Source organism: Nanorana parkeri, unplaced genomic scaffold (assembly GCF_000935625.1).
Source record: "Nanorana parkeri isolate BGI_ZX_2015 unplaced genomic scaffold, ASM93562v1 scaffold881, whole genome shotgun sequence".
In the NCBI taxonomy this organism is placed as follows: domain Eukaryota; kingdom Metazoa; phylum Chordata; class Amphibia; order Anura; family Dicroglossidae; genus Nanorana; species Nanorana parkeri.
In genome coordinates, this window is record NW_017307149.1 from 238,700 (window position 1) to 256,180 (window position 17,481).

The 17,481-nt window shown below is 42.6% G+C and overlaps 1 protein-coding gene across 3 annotated transcripts in view; it reads right to left on the minus strand.

The window, feature by feature from the left end:
* Nucleotides 1-433: 433 nt before the first annotated feature.
* Nucleotides 434-17,481, minus strand: part of SLIT1 (slit guidance ligand 1) — a 279,649-nt gene continuing 262,601 nt past the window's right edge. For all 3 annotated transcript variants that reach the window (XM_018565734.1, XM_018565736.1, XM_018565735.1), the window contains 9 exons: nucleotides 16,492-16,631; nucleotides 15,277-15,370; nucleotides 14,680-14,817; nucleotides 11,515-11,752; nucleotides 9,062-9,192; nucleotides 7,608-7,762; nucleotides 4,986-5,274; nucleotides 3,708-3,919; nucleotides 434-1,316 (listed from right to left, as the gene is read on the minus strand). In XM_018565734.1, the coding sequence (XP_018421236.1) occupies nucleotides 1,078-1,316; nucleotides 3,708-3,919; nucleotides 4,986-5,274; nucleotides 7,608-7,762; nucleotides 9,062-9,192; nucleotides 11,515-11,752; nucleotides 14,680-14,817; nucleotides 15,277-15,370; nucleotides 16,492-16,631 (1,636 nt within the window). In that variant the 3' untranslated portion in view covers nucleotides 434-1,077. The remainder of the gene's footprint in view (nucleotides 1,317-3,707; nucleotides 3,920-4,985; nucleotides 5,275-7,607; nucleotides 7,763-9,061; nucleotides 9,193-11,514; nucleotides 11,753-14,679; nucleotides 14,818-15,276; nucleotides 15,371-16,491; nucleotides 16,632-17,481) is intronic.

Genomic DNA, 17,481 nt, shown 5'->3' on the forward strand with positions numbered 1-17,481 from the left:
GTGTGACTGGCAAAAATACTTCTTCAAAGCAGGTCAAGAGCAAGCAAAGCCAATCAGAAGAGCGGAGTACAACAGAGAAGTCCACAGGGCATCTCAGAAAAAGAAAAAAAACTGCAAGAAAAATGTCCTTTCTAAAATAAGATTTACATTTCTCTCTAACTTCCATTCAGAGACAAAAACTTGTAAAACTCAAACGGACGAGATAAAGTTTTTTTGTTTGATATCGCTCACATTTAAAGTGCTGCTGTCGTCCATACGCATGGAGGCAGCCATTGTGTGGGATGAAGCAGAATTCAGCTAGGAACCAATAAAATCCAAATGGGTACACAGCCTATGGAACCGCTTTCATCGCAGCCCACAAAACGCCTACTTCCGCTGTGTACGGGTGACACAACCACTTCAATGTAAGCTGCTGGTATATATTAAATTTTACGAAAGCTGATAATATGCTACATAAACACAAATCTCTAAATTAATGAAAAAAACAAAAACATTATTCGGCTGAATTTCACAGACAAAAGAAAGTGCTTTATGAAGTCGATGTGGCGCCCCCAACTACGTTATACCGTTATCTTTTCCCATGAGAAGTTATAGATCAGGAAAGTATATTTGTAGAACATTCTGAGCTATACAAATATAAAACAACAAAAAAAATGCAATACTGTCACAATGGTTACAAAAAAAAAAAAAAGCTATAACTCCAAAAAAAAACAAAATATAAAGCTTCCTTCGTACTCCGTGTAAATCTATCCACATTGTGTATAAATACATTTTGTGTTTTCTTAAAAAAATCTCTATCTACACATTTTACCCTCTACATATATACCTTCTATACCTCTCCCAAACATTACAACACTATACAACCAGTCAGTATGTGTGCCTGTCTCTCAATGTTGTAGGTACTGTTTATACATAGAATTTGTTTTTTGTGTGTTTTTAAATGCCACAGACATTAAGATGTTCACACATCTGAATGGGGAAGCAAAGTCCAGTTGTACATCATGTAATTGTCCATTGTTTCTCTTCTTGTGTGTCCGGTATGTGGTATGATCTAGCATAATCCAGTCCATCAAGATCCTACATACACCGAGAACAGCCGCATTTGATTGGCTTCTCCACGTCTTCCACAAAAGAGGATCCGTCGCTGCACTCGAACGTGTACTTCCTGCGCTTAATGCTTAACCCCGTGCAGCAGCCCTGGTTGTGGCACGAGCCCCGGCACTCCACCCAGGACACCACGCGGGTGGTTTGGCAAATGGCGTATCCCCTCTGCACCTGGTAGTAATCGCGGACAGGCTCCCCTCTACACTCTGACTCTGCGTAAAACAGAAAAATCGTGTGAAATGGTAAAGTGTTAATTGTGTTTGTTTTCTTTATTAAGACGGTAATCATTTCTGGCTAATGAACACGTAATTAAAGTTGATCTGTCACTGAAGCATAACAATTCATCAGATATTCATTGTAGAGAAATGCATCATGTTTATCTGTTCTATCAGCTGCAGAGCTCCATGCAAGTTATAGGAGGAAAAGAAAACGGTCACACAATTACAATTGTTCATAGAAGGTTTCACCAGTCGCGATGGAAAGAAAGCAAGCTCAATCATTTCAGAATTCACGCATTGGATTGTTTCAGTATGTTGCATCCCATGTTGGCCCATGTGAAAGTGGACTGAGACCCACAGCACATCTATCCTGCAGCAAAAGGGACGTTCACTTATCAATGAAAGTACAACACCCCTCTGGTTACAGGCTCATGAGAAAGATAGGAGCGGCTCACTGGGTCCAGTGCCAATTAATGCTCCTTAATGGAAGAAAATGCTGAGAGATGCTGGAGCTCTCGCCCTTTCTTGGACCATATTTGAAACTCCATCTTCTAAACCCCACTGGGGTTTTCTTGTATCTTTTTCTGAAGTTGGAGCTAATGGACAACAAAAAGGGCAAATCTGCTTCCAGTAATATAGCAGCCTCAGATCTGCTTCTTTACATATGGAAAATGGGGGTCTGGGAAATGAAAGATCCCCTGCACTTCCTCACTGACCCACCAGTGGGTCATCTGTCCCTCCAGCGGTGCGGCGGCTCTCCGATCCAGCGCTGACTCCTCTCTGCTTGCAGGCACTTCCGATCCCACGGTGTCTGCATGCGGGTGCACGCATCCATAGACTTACCTTGCGTCTCTGCTCATCTCCCGGCCGAGAATCTGAACTGCGCATGCGCCTGCCCCAAGATCCTTTGCGGCCGCACAAGCAGTTCCGGATTCTCGTCTCGTGAGCGCGCAGCGATAACGAGGTAAGTTTAAACCGCTGTTAAAGCTTGCTAGCAGAAGGAACCCCTTTAGAACCCCTTTAAGGAGAGCACAAGACTGGCTTGCTGTGGGATGGGACAATTAGCTAAATGTTGAATGCACTGAAACCTGTACAATGGACACCAATAAGCACCAATGACTCGGCTATTAGTGTGCTATGTACATAGACGGTGTGCTTCTGCATTATGTGCACCACAAAAGGATATCTCTCAGCGCTGATCCTTTTTGGTGAAAGGAGGACAGGGCACTAGTGCTAGGGACCACGGCTCTAGTGCCAGTCCACCTATATGAGATTTGCACATTGCCATTTTTTGTCATGGCACACAATCACTGCAAGCAATTTCCAGGCTTGAAATCACATGAGCCTAATCTGGGTTTCAATGGGGATCACTCTCACTGTTCCACTAAAACAAGAGGAACGCTCAGGGCCAGATTTCCCACAAGGCCAACCGAGGCCCGGTCTCGGAGAGGCAGCAGAGAGTAGAGGGGCAGCAGGGGTGTGGAATTCCTATCTCCCAATGCCCGGGACATACAGTTCCGGGCGGGTAATTGTTTTCTACATTTAGCCCCGCTTTGGGCAAGCAGAGCTGAATGTACAGCGGAGGAACGCTCCCTCCTAAAATACATAGTACAGGAAAAGAGGTGCTGGCTACTAGCATGGATGCATGGATGGGGATAGTATTTTTACAGACAGGTTACCATACCAATCCATTTTTCATATCTCTCAGATACCATTTCAAATGATTTAGAATGTAAATTGTATAGTCTGGGGCAGTTATGACTGAGATCATACACGACAAGTTCTGTCTTACTGGATCCAGTCATTGTTCTGTAATCTCTAGAAGGAAAAAGTACTGCTGCATGGATTCTAGTTCAATGTAATACTAATATGTAATGCACAATGACATCAAAGAGAAAAAATATAAAAGATCTGTGTGAATTTAAACATGCGTTTCATTTTTCTGTGCGCAGAAGCCCTTACATTGGTGGAATGATAAGGAATGCCAGTGTAAACTTTGCTCAGATCCCAATAACTAGCTGTTTTGGGGCTTGTCGCCACTGCAAAAGTGTTTCTATTGCTCAAAACTATTTCCCTTTCACAATCAGAAAACAGCTGATTTCTGGGGTCTGTTGGGACTGGTTTGCACAATACTGAGCCTTTATATTGTTTAATAAAGAAACCCAACGCATCTAGCAGCCAATAAGTGCAATTCCTAACAGAGTTGTGATTATAACACAGCCAGGCTGAAGCTGTTGTGACCTGCACTGGGGGAAGAACCAGCGACCGCTGTTGTACAGTATATATGGTGCGTTCTTAGTGACTCATAGAAGACACAGTAGTGGGATCTACCATGTGCACTGCATGCGAGCAATGAATGTGCAAGGTGATTCGAACTCTTCTTACCTTGATCACAGACGTCGCCTACGTAGCCACTGTCACATTCGCAGTAGGCTTCCCCCACATCAGAGATCTGGCATCGCCCATGCTGGCATTGAAGGTTCTTGCAGGGATTATAGAGTTCTGCTTGCTGGTTGCACAGAGCACCTTTGTAGCCTTCCTGGCACACACAGCTGTATGTCAGAGCATCCAGGGGCATACAAGTCCCATGTACACACCTGTCATGAGAGAAGAATCGATATCACAATGTGCACAGACTTTTATCCTTGTTCACTCAGAAAAGAACACGTGACTACATGGCATATGTACATATAAATAGAAATTGACAATCTTTTCTTGTTTAGATTAACTTCCATTCACACCTGTGCATGGCGGGAATGAGCATCCCGTTCTCATGTGTTCGTGCACTTTTATGTGGCGCGTTTGCCACGCGTCCCCATTGATTTCAATGGGTTTATATACGGGCAGCAAAAACTGCATAAAACAAAAAGCTTGTGTAGTATTTTTTGCAGTGTGCGTTTGGGGGTGCCATTAGAAATGATTGGCACCACAAGTGTGTTGCATGTTTTGCCTTGTTTCAGATTTTGCATGCATCTATGGAACACGCAGGTGTGAATGGGGCCTTAGTGTACATCATGAGAAAGGATAGCTGAATGAAACCACTGTGTGGTGCAGATTTATGATAAGGGGCATAGCTTTCCCATGCTACAACTTTTGCACATTCATCAAATGTAACCACTTGCGTAATGCTGAGAAATGCAGCTTCATTTGGGGTAGCCATTGGCTGCTGTAGAGGACGTGACATGAACATGTGATGCCACACACCACTTGGGTCTCTGTGCACACAGGAGCCCTGTTCATGGAAAGCCCAGATCACAAAGCCTGGCACACTCATACATAAGGGACCTTCTATCTCAGCAGATGGAGAGTGTGTTTCAGTCATTCACTTAAACTGAAAGTCACCCTAAAATGAGCAGCTGGTGGTGCCGTCACTTCATAGCAGATGAGGCTTGGTCTTTGAAGTGGGGTGGGCTTGTGTTGAGCAAACAATTTTAGGGTGCTGTGAGCACTGTATGGCAATAGTGATCAGATTTAAAAAGGTGTTTCGACCAATAGGTCGTGCACCAATGACCAGATTCTTTTGTATTTATGGTGCAGGATCCAAGGAAGACATGAGCGTATCAGTAACCACAAACAAAGGAAAGACAAGGAGATGGAAAAGGACTTATTCAGTACAGGTAAAGATGATATCTTGTAGTAGCTTTAATAATGCTTCACACTTACTTATGTCCCATGCAAGCATTACTGATCTGCTGGTCACAGTGTGGGCCCATCCAGCCTGTCTCACAATGGCACACGGGCCCATTGGCAGCATTAGGTAGACAAATACCATGGAGGCAGTAGAGTTTTTTGCATGGTTCACATCCCGGAACTACCCCAGGCTTCATCTGAGTCTTGGTGAAGTCCTGGAGCTCATTATTTATATAGAGGTTGCGGATGCAGCCATGAAAGCTGGTGCCATTAAGAATCTGCCAGAGTCGGAAAGCAGCGGAGTTGACATCTACTGGCATTCCTAAAATATAAAGCATGAAAAGCTAAGAGCTGAGCACAGCCATTATTATACAGATATTTAAGACACATACATTCATATTGGGTCCAAATTTTAGCCAACAAAAGTGTTATTCTGTACTGGCCCCTTCTGTATCTAGTGTACCCGATGTGACACATGAAAATAGGGGGGAGGATTTGCAGTGACTGACAGCTGACAGTATATACCTTGTAGGGTAATGGAGCTCCACTGTGCCAACTGGAGGTATCACTAAGAGAGACATTCTATCATCTGTGTCAGAAGGGACCTGATAATGCAAGTCTGGGCTCCATATCACACTTCACATATAAGGATCACTGGATACGGAAAAGCTACAAGTTAATATTAAAAATAATCTGTGTGTTAAATGCACCAGAATGCTGGGGAAAGGTAAGTAGTTATAATGTGATAATCAATCTGCCATTTTTGGAGTGCAGATTAGAATAGAAAATGTTCTTTCATTATTGTCCAATGAGGGACACAGGAATTTAGGAATTCTGGAACAATTTTGCTATATGATGCTCTCTAGAGGAGATGTAGACACTGGTGAACAGAAAAAACTGAAGGCCAGCCCGCCTAAAATCTCGTCTCCAACCGTCATGCCTACGTTTTTAGTTTTTTTGTCCTAAACATTTGATGAGTGGTTTGCTTATTAACATTGCCTCTCCTTCTCTTGTTGACCTTCTTCTTCTCAGTCTTCCTGAAGGAGGAGAGGTCCCTAAGGATCTAGTGGTTTCTAATTTGAACCATTAGTCTCTTAAGGTCTATGGGGTGGTGCTTTACCCTCATCTTAAAAGGATTCCTACCTCTGGGCTGTCCTCATATCAGGAAACTAATTCCGGTTCCCTGGAGCAGTTAGTGCCTGCTTCTTCAGGGGATTCTGCAGTGACTAGGACCTTTGACCTGGACTCCAGGAGACAAATCTGTGCTGAATCTCCTGCACATCAGGGAAAAACCATTGCTGGAAGGCTCTGTGTTCCCTTTTTCATCAGACAACTCACGATGCATCCCTGCTGTAGACTCTCCCTGTGGGAGATAATGTGTGCAGGGGCCTTTATGGGATCTGTTTTTTTGGGAGCCAGGCCCTCCTACTGTGGCTGGGTTCTATCCTCTAGGGAAAGTTCATAAAAATAACTTCCCTGCTCCTATACTAAGTTAGGAGATCATTCTTAGCTCTCTGGCTAAGGTTCCTACCCCTCGCTCAATGACTGGGGAACGCTTCTCTGAATCAAGGCCTGTCAGAGGACTTGTAATCCCATGTCCCTGTCAAGTTCTAGTGACCACATCGCATAGGGAAGAGCTAGGGCCGGTTGTCATCCTTAGTCCACCTGGTTGTACACTGTGGACCGTTCTTGTTGTTGCTCAGGTCTTCCCATTCAGGAAGATTAGTTGCTCCACCTGTCGCCTTGCCCACAGCTTCTACTGGTGCAGGAGGCTCAGTGTCCTTCAAGGTAATCAATCCCTTTGGCACAGAGTCTCGTCTTGATCTAAGCATAAGTTTAATCCTCTGTGACCTCCCGTGGGTCGATAGCAGTTCCCTTGCTCTGTAGGGAACTTCACTTCTAGTTCAAATTCAGATTTTAGTGTTTCTAAGTTGTTGCATACAGCGCCTGGTTCTTTCTTAGATCTGTCAGTCTCCCCTCCGTTGGACTGCTTTTGGTTATACCAATTGTTTCTGAATTCCTGTGTCCCTCAATAGATGATAAAGAAGTAAGATTTTTGTACTGGTCATGAAAACCTTTTCTTTAAGTCCATTGAGGAAGAGAGGTTCCACCCTTCTGCTTGCTGACAAAACTAAATTCCGGACTTCCTGTGTCCCTCAATGGACTCCAAGAAAAATATTTTATGGCAAGTACATTTTTATTTACTTTTACTTATTTTTTGGATGCTCTGGGCATAACCTCCTCTAGATTTTAAATCGGCCATTTTTGTAATGCTTAATATATAACGATTTAATTGTAAAATGAAAATATCCAAGTCCCTAGGGAATGGTTTTACAAATGTGTTTTCTGATGAAACTGGGCGCTTTACCTACTCTGACCACTGGGGGTGCCATTGCTGTGGTCTCTGGATTAATTTTATAGATTTAAATGATACAAATATGAGATGAATTGTATGTTTTCTTAGGGCAATATGTAATAGTAACAGCCGAGTGGTGGTAAGTTCTAGCAGGGTCTGCCAGCCTCTGGATGTCATGATGTGGTTTTGTTGCACCACATGAATTGATAAGATTGTTTTTGTCATAATTAAACAATAAATTTCTAATTTCCTCTGGTGACATTTAATTGCGTTATATGCTTTTTTTTGGTAAACCTTACCTCCTACATACAGCGGAGTTTCACTATTGAGGGTATAGTGTTTCCCAAAATTGTCCATTGTCATGGGCGCCCCACCGTCTATAGACAGATTCACCATCTGGTCAAAGGTAACTAGCTCTACAGTGTGGAACTGGCCATCGTTGATCGTCTCTGCACTGAATAAAAGAAGACATGGAATAAACATCCTCATTATACCTCTATTCAAGCAGTAATGACTCTCTGGGGGATTTTGAAGAATGGTCTGCTAATTCCAAAATTAAGCAGCCACTGTGTGGGCATATGGGACAGCGTTCCATCTGCCGATGACCCAGCCTTTACGAATGCCCCAACAAACAATGGTATCAGCATCGGATCACAGAGACGGGCAGATGTAATTTCGGTGTGGATCTCATTCTTACTAATTTACTGGCATCCCCCAAACATGTACAGTCATTATTCATGGGGCTCCACAGAAGCAGGAGACAGAATTTGAGATTTTTTTTTTTTAGGCGTGTTATTTACACCATTGTGGATCAGTGATTTTTCTGCTGGTGTGAACACATAAAGCTGTCTGAACAACTGTCACCCTTCCTGCCATAACGGCACAAATTGTAGGTGTAAGGTGTCCCCTCTAATCCCTCTCACAAAAAGCCAAATTACATGTAAAACGCACCACAGTGCTCAAAGTCTGAACAGATCAGGTAACAATATTATTACAGTGATGCCATGCAGGTCAGAAAACGTTTAAAAAAAAGTTGTATTTTTGTACAGGGGTTTAGACCGAAAACAAAATAACCTGTGTGAGAAGCTTCAGTTCAGTGCTGTCATTCTCTGACTCCTAGGTTAAAGTGATATGAAAATATTTTTTTTTCCCTCCACCCCAGTCTTAGTGTCAGGACTTACCTTAAATGATGCCACTTAATCCGATCATCTTCTTTCCTGTCCTTTTCAGCTGTCCCTCCAGTGCTGGTGCGGGTCTCCGATCCAGCGCTGACTCTTCTGTCCTCCTCTTCTCTCATGTCCCACGGAGTCTGTGAGGGTGCATGCTGCTGCATAGACTTACCTTGTGTCTCTCCTCGTTTCCCAGCCGAACATCTGAACTGCGCAATGGTCCGCCCCAAGATCCTTTCCGGCCGCCCGAGACTCTTCAGATGTTCGGACGTGAGCACGCGACGAAGTAAGTTTAAACCTGTTTCAAAAGGTTTGGTTTTTTTCCAAGTTTTTGGCATATATCTACTGCTTGCTAGCATTATATATACGCAAAAAAAATGTGAGGGTGTAATAACCCTTTAATGCTGGTTCCAGGGCAGTTACACTGAGCCCATTGTAAGTGTCATGAATGCCTTGGAACGATCATGCATTTAGGAGTCGGAGAACGGCAGCCTCTGTCCGAGGTGTGCTATCCATGTCATTTTGTATTAGCAGATTTGTTCTAAGATCCTCTCAGGTTTAAGAATTTTAGGATTTCTCATTACCTGTAGATGGCAGAGCTGGGGAAACTGCCGGGGTCATAGCTCACTCTAACATGACCTTGATATAATTCTACTGCCATGTGGTCGCGGTCTCCATTGTACAGCAGAATTCCATTGTCTTCATCTGTGGATACCTGCGCCAAGTCAAAAACAAATCACAATATAGAAATGATTACCTTGAAAATAATCTCTATTCTTCTATATTGAGGTGTGACTTCACATAGCCAAACACATACCACAGTCTCTGTATTCCCAAACCAAATCTATCCAAATACTCTGCTTTCTTTATATCACAGTAGAGAGACACTGACGGGCTTCTTCATAAAGGCTGCACCGCATGGCCTGCGGTGTTTAATAATAACAACGGAACAGTGGGGATGTTTTCAGCTGTTTGTGGAAGAAGTCTCATCTTCCTAATGCTGAGCAAAACCGGTAGGGAAGGCCTCCCTTGTTTGTATGGTGACACTCGGTAAACTGTTACCACAATGCAGAATTGGCATGGCGTTGCCATTCATTTTAAAGGCCACCCAAACATACCGTTCAAACACATGTGCTTTGCTGTGCACCAATATACAAAGACAAGACCCATCTGTGTGTTGGAAACAAATATTCAAGTCAGGTTTTTACTGCATTATGGTGAGTGGGGGGGGTCTACATTTTATACTTTAGCAGACTGCATGGGACTTATACATTTCAAGGAACTATAGTCCTTTTAACCCCCTTTTAGCAAATGCTCGTTGCTTTGCTGTCACTGGTCTCAATATTTTTAATCACTGTCCTGGAACAAGTATGTAAAATATGAAGTCGGTACTCAAGATGTGCATAGTTGATTCAGAACTGTGCATCCTAGAGGCCACTAGAATGTTATCAATTAAGTCGGCTTCCATATTTTTATCATGGCAGACCTTCTTAGGCCCCTTTCACACGCACTGATTAGGAAGGGATCTGTGCAACTTTTAGTGCAATATCTACATAGAGCAGCCATATGTTAATTATATTAAGTATGCAAGCCGCTTCCTCCTTAGTGGTGCCTCCGAATGCCGAGCCTATATATATGAATTTTATCTGACTGCAAGTCTGCCATTTTCTACTTTCAAAAAATAATGTGATTTGGTAATTCTGACATGCTCCACTGATTCACAGGATGTGCAAGTTTGAATATGTCCTTTTTATCACATCGCATTATTAGTATGGATTATCATATTAATGTTATGAATTACTGAGCCTCTTAATGGTTCACACCTAGAAACACTGAAACTTTGAAGTGGTAACACATTGCAATTATTTTATATTTTTAAGGACTGACTATAAACCTTTCCTGAACGGCATTAAGAATGGATAATCTATTGAAAGGAGCACAGCTACACTCTGATCTGTGGAGTAGGATTGGTAACCTGATGTAAAGGTGGCCTAAACGGCTAAATATTAATGTCTGTTAAGTTATTTTTATTTATTAAATTTAAAAAAAAAGGTTCATTTGTGATATTACGTATGACAGTGCACAGGACCGTGGTTTGGTGTAACCCATCATCCCTTGTGAAAATGTCCAAAAGCCCTGAGAGGACTGCTGAGTGCCGCCATCTTGGATGTGGTATCAGCAGCCTCATAGCTGTCATACTCTTTAGCAGGAGTAGGCAACTTTGGCCCTCAGATGTTGTGGAACTCCCATGAGGCATTGCAAGGCACAGGCATGACTGAGAGGCAGAGGAATCATTTGTAGTTTTACAACAGCTGGAGTGCTGAGGTTGCCTACCCTATGCTCTATAGTATTCCCATGTGGAAGCTTCCCTGGCAGCTACATGAAGTATGTAGTGAGGAGAGGGTCAGCATAGAGCCTTTTTCAGGGGTAGGCAATACCTACCCCTATTTGTTACCTGACTGGCTATATAGGGGTGTCTGAATCATAAGACTAAATGAACAGGCAACAAATCCTTTGTCAAATATCAGTTTACATATATGAATCTTCACTGTGTGTATGAATGTTTGCCCGGAATTCTGTTTTCTACATTAAAGCTGATAGCAGCCACAGTTTAAATACAGACATCTGAGCTGTCTTGTCAAAAAATGTGTAAATCTGTTCAGCCAGTCTTGTAATCCAGATACCTCTGCCAACAGCATAGGTAGGATCTTGACCTTCACTTAAGTAGCCGCACAGTTTGGTCACAACCACCACCTGCTGACTGGACAGTGAAGGAGCAGCAGCACACTGATGGAGTCATCTCTCTGTTTTTCCTCCCTGTAAGCATGTTTTCAGTGTTGGGAGGACAGCACTGTGTACTGAAGCAGAGCCTAGTTGGCTGACATCTTACATTAGGAATGTTGGCAGACTTGATAATATTTACTGTAGGTTACACAGGATTACATGAATCTATATATCACACGGTAAGATTTGCATACTAAAAGAGCCGTCACGTTGATAGTTCCGGCTGCATTTCATCGTTTTTATTTACACTTACCTGAAGTGTGATATTTGCCCGCGGCCAGTTCTGGAGGTCTGTGAATTGCAGATATGTGTCTCTGTCCACAAAGTTTACACTCAACAGCTTTTCACACCGGGTTCCGCCAAACCCAGGAAGACACTGACACACAGCACTGTTACCCAGGTCAATGCAGTTGGCTCCATTCTGGCAGTCTGCTAACTTACATGGATTGGTCAAAGTGGAGGATTGCGATGGCATTTCACAGAGCTGACCGCTGGAAGTAAACACACACACAAATTTTTTTAGTTGTTGGTGATTTGAAGCATCACAAACAGTATACAAGATTTCCTAATACACAATTAAGAAGAGTCTATTTTACTATTCATAGGTTATATGCCCTGTAAACAGGGGGTTGGGCACCAAAATAAGATGCTTCTTTTTTTTTTTTTTGTAGCGGTGCAGGAGGAGAGCTCAGCCTCCTGTGACAGCGCTGACTGTCTCCGCCCACACTACTCTCCTGATCTGTGAAGGCTGAACGGTGCAGGGAGGAGACACCAGCAGCTCACAGCGCTCGGCAGCCTGTGACAGTTTCTCTCCTCCCAGCTGGGACACAGAGCAGCGCCCAGCGGGGAGAAGAGAAAGAACGGATGCACCGCTGTATAGGCCAGAAAATGGCACTTTCGTCATTATGCCAAAAGTGCCATTTTCGGCCAATATGCTTCTCTGTTCCCATGCTGTAATGTATAGAACCCACCCCAGCACTGCACAGTATAGTGAAACCCAGTGCTGCTCTCTGCAGCAAAGGAAGCCGTAGTAAGTCACATTTTGGCATGGAGTAACAAAGGCAGGGTTACAGTGTTGAATCTAGAGAGCTGTATTTTACATAACCCGCCATTATCATGCACCATCTAAAACAAAATTAATCGTTTTTTAATGTCTCGGTTAATAATCTGAAATAGTGGATGTTGCCTACAGCAGCGAATCAGATCTTTCATTGATATTGTACTTGAAATGAGATATCTCATAAGGTAATACCAGCATAATCCCTAATTTTTTACTTCAGTAAATTATGTGAAGTGTATTTGGTTTTGGCTTTTGGTCACCATAGATGAAAACCCACATGCCGTGACATCACACACTGACACTTCAACTTTCCTCCTCTCTATGCTAAGCTTGATCAGAAGGTAAGAGGATTTGAGTCAATGGGATTTTAGCCCAGAATAGTCTTGTAAACAAGTAATGCTGCCGATGAATTCCCCTAAGTCTCCTTATATAGCTAATGTTAGAGAATCGGTGGCGATTCAAATCATTTAACATTTTAGCTGCCGTACTCCCCACGCATGTGATAAAGCATTTTCACAGGTGAACTATATAAATGCAACAGCAGTTTTTGGAGAAAGTGGTACTCTGTAAAAACGAGGGCTAGAAAGGCAGCCCATTCCTTATGTGTTACATACAAAACTTTAATGTCATGGTACAACACATGTCATGGGACAATAATTACATTCAGAGATAGATGGAACTATATCAAAAATGCAGTAAATGTAAAATTCAGAGTTGTGAATGGCAGCTTAATCTTCTACAGCAGGGGTAGCCAAACGTTGGCCCTCCAGCTGTGGTGAAACTACAAATACCATGAGGCATCTGCTTCTCGATGTCATGCCTGTGGCTGTCGGAGTCTTGCAATACCTAATGGGATTTGTGGTTTCACCACAGCTGGAGGGCTGGTTTGCCTTACCCCCGTCATACAGATTCTGTGCTGTGCTTTGGTAACAGGAAATAAAATATGGAGGTACAGAGGACTAGAGACTAGGCCTCAGACTCTGTACATTTGGTGTTTGATGCAAAGTGGGCATTCCACATAAGATGCGGACTGAAAGCTGCAGGCCACATTCCATGCGTTTCTTTATTTATACTTCTTTTTTTTATTTTATTAATGTTTTTGTTCTTTTTGTAATGGATCAGCCATTAACCTGAAACCAACAAATGAACATCAACTGCCCATCAGCTCACCTAACATGCAGATGCTACTTCTGGGTCAATGACTCACTGAATAGTGAGGCAAGAATAAGGATGACAGCTGTGGTGGAAGCACCTTCCGAAACAAACTAGCAGGTGAAGCCCATGTGCCCAATCTGACACAATTCCCATTATCTGCCCGTCTGTCCTGAGCGATTTGGCGAATGCTGAGCTTTTGTACTGAAGGCCTTAAACATAGTCTTTACTAAAAACTTTGATTGTTGGAAGAACCAAGAACAGCATCCTAGGTTCCTTTTTTTCCTCTGGTTGCACACCTGCTGTCAGCTTAATAACCAAACTGGTCGGGGGGTTTGTGTAGCAGGGCTGCTGTCAGCAGCTCTTTCAGTACTGACCACTGTAATGGGTGTTCCAGCGGAATAGATTAATGTTAGAAAAATAGATCAATTAGAGTTAGCTGCATCTCTCAGGAGTATGAATTACACACAGGAATTGCTGAAGATGGGGATATATATACAGATTTGTTTTTGTACCACTATGCAATCCTTAATTATCCCAAATTGACTCTATTCTCTCCCTATCTAGTTGTTATACTGTTGGTATGGAAATTATTGTGCTTTGTTCATATAGTTTTGCAGCATAAGTGTTCAAAATAACTTTGTAACAAAAGTATAATCTTGGGTTTGTGATGAAAAGCCAAGGCGCTGAAAATAAAATTGACCATAGGCGACGCTTTAAAAGCTTTCATCAGTTTAGTGTTGGCAGTGATTATTGGCCCTAGAATTATTGCTCTCACTGCGGCGTTCGCAGCAATATGTAACATGTGCCGCGTAATGGGCGCAATCGGTTTTTGCACGTATGCGAACCTGAATGTTTGCCCGCGTGCATGTATGGGTGGGGACTTCAAAAACATTTTTGTGTTTTTTTTAAATTCTTTTTCATGTGTGACTAATTTGTTTTCCTATTTTTTTATTTTTTTTATTAACTTTATTGTTATCACATAGGGGACTAAGATACCCCCCTATGCCGTATATATACACGGCCTGTTACATCCAGGAAGCTCCCGGCCGGCCGTTTTGCTATAACGGCCAGCCGGGAGGCGGTTAATCAACCCATACAGTAACTGAAATGTGAAAATGGCTCTGGAGCGTAACTGGTTAAGTAAGTCCATTCCATTCCTCTGTAGGAGAAGATAATTACTAGGCCTTAGACTTGTGCTCTTACCTGTATCCCTCTGTGCACTGACAGGAGTAGCCGTTCACCTCATCCACACACTTGGCATTGTTCTGGCAGCGGTGGTCCTGGCAGTCGTCATGATTGAGGCTGCAGTTTTCCCCTCCATAGCCTGGTGCACATTCACATCTATGAGACAAGTCAAGGAGACCACTGAGAGTAGTTCTTGCATTTGCAGTGACACTGTACAGAGCTATGATGATTTCCACAATGTAGCATATAACAGCAGCCAACCATATTTTATTTTATTGAGGAAAATGCAGTATATGATGAATTGCTATTGGATACTAAACTTTCTTCTTTACTGAACAGGACAGATTGTGTTAAGAGGCCCCTCCCCCAATTTCATAGTCCAGAATGCATTTTTTAAAAGCAATATATGCTTCATGTCTCAGTTACATTACAAACGTATACTTTATCCCAATAGAAGGCTGGCAGCTGGTGGTTTGGAAGTTGGTCACTTGCGTAACAGTCGTGGGAGGGCAGAATGAGTTATTTATCGTCAGAAAAGGGTTAATATAAGACTACAGAGGGGGCAATCCAGTCTTGTTTATATATTTACAGCCAAAAACAAAAAGGCGCACTTACTTTGGACCTTCTGCAGTCGTGACGCATTTGGAATTGGGATGACATGGATTGAGCTCTGCAGAACAAAAGTCCACCAACTGTTCACAGTATTCCCCTGTCATGAGAGAAAATGGAATGAAGCAGACGGGTGAAAGAGTGTTTTTGTTTTCCTTTTTATATATACAATGAGGGTACAGATAAATGATTGTATACACATCTACAACTCCAAGAATACAAGGTGATCTGTGACTGGAGGAGGAGAGATGATGTCACATACCCGCCCCTCCTCTCCTCCAATCACAAAGTGTCTTGAATTCTTTGGCCTTTTGTGAATGGGCAAGTAGTGGGGAGTGGGTTGGAGATGCAACTGAAGCAATTCACTGCTCGAGTCACATCCCTCACTCCCCGCAGCACACAGAAGCCGAGAGTAACGGGCATACAGCAAGGTAAAATAATACCTTGCAGCAGCCCTTCACACATAACATACAGTATATCATTTACATGCCCAGTGTGATGTGTAAATTATCATTTTCTTTTCCCGGAGTTTGGCTAAGCAAAATTTTTAGGGTCTTGTGTTGATGGGTAAAGCTTTCAGGTGCATTCCACTTGCGTTTGGCATCAGTATGAGATCTCTGGCAGGTACATCTGACCTCCTTAAGGCCTGGTTCACACCTAGGCGTATTGCATATGCGCATCTGTCGCACGGTTTTTTTACCGCGATTCGCAGTAAAAAAGTCGCTCGACCGTTGCGCGATTCCGAAGGCTACTTGGCTGTATCCCAATGGAAAACGCCCTACAAAACGGCCCAAAGTAGTACCTGGACCTTTTCAGGCGTGGGCCGTTTTGTAGGGCATTAGGGACGGGCGGAAAGACGGCAAGGTGGGAACGAGACCATTGACTACAATGCAATTTATATTTTTGACCGTTTTGTAGAGCGTTCGTCGAGCGTAGAACGCGCTACAAAACGGTCAGGTGTGAACGAGGGCTTAAAACTGCATGAACTTGCTTCAAGCTGCTTTTGCATCGATTCTTTGGGGAGAGATACAGTTCTGAACATGAAGAGAAAGCCTACTGAAACAGCGCCTAAGGCACCAAGTGTTACATTTTTTTTTTTTAAAAGCTAAGCACCTGTTGAAAGCTGTTACCGGCAACATAATATAGATGAGAGACAGCCACTTATTTAGGATCACTAGCTGAACATAACAAAAATAGATGGAAATATGTATATCAACATACCTGTGTACTGTGCTGGACACAGGCAAGTATAGGTGTTTATTCCATCCACACAAGTGGCGCCATTATCACAGTCACTGTACTTGCATTCATCTCTGTTTACTGCACATGTGGGGCCTTCAAACCCATCAGGACAGGAACATCTGATTGGTTAGAGGAGACAATGATCAGATAAACCACAAAAAAACCAAAACAAAACCGTGTTCATACAAATCCGCCAGTATTCAAATTGAAAACATTTTCTTGTTTGGAGAAATACAAGCGTGTGATTATAGTCATAGCAAACCATTTGACTGCTATAGGGCCCAAAACTGCCAGACTACATAGTAGTTTATCAAGACAAAAACGGCATGTGGCAAATACTTCTGGATACATTCAATACATAGTATATATAGTATATACTGTATATCTTCAGAAACTCTAAAATTGCAATGAAAAACAAACACCCGGGTTACAAACACACGTTTGTTTTCATAAAGCATGTAAGGTCATTCAGAAAGGTGCATTTCACTTAGACTTTTGTATGTATGTAGTTCACATCTGATTTAGGGACACATTATAAATTAGGGAACAAAATCTGGATCCCAGAATGCAGCTGAATCTCCAACATCGGATTTGTAACTGCATGATAAGACGTTTGTATGCAACTAACATTTTATAGAAAAGTAGTCTGTAGAAATAGGTCTAAATGCATCTTAGCAAAGAATAAAACGAATGCTTTGGAATGAAATATGCCGATCTTGTACATACTGCCATATTCAATCAAAAATATTTTAAGGAAAAGGCACACTGCAGTTATCATCTGCCGGTCATCGTCATCTAGTAAAACAGGATGTTTGTGTGTGTGTATTAGAAGGATTTTCCTTTTTTTATTTTATTTAAAATCAGGGTTAAGGAACCCATATTCTTTTTATCTGTTTAGGAACTACAATTCAATTCCTAACATTCAATTGCAGACACAGGGATCTTATAGTTCCTCTACAGTTGAAGAAA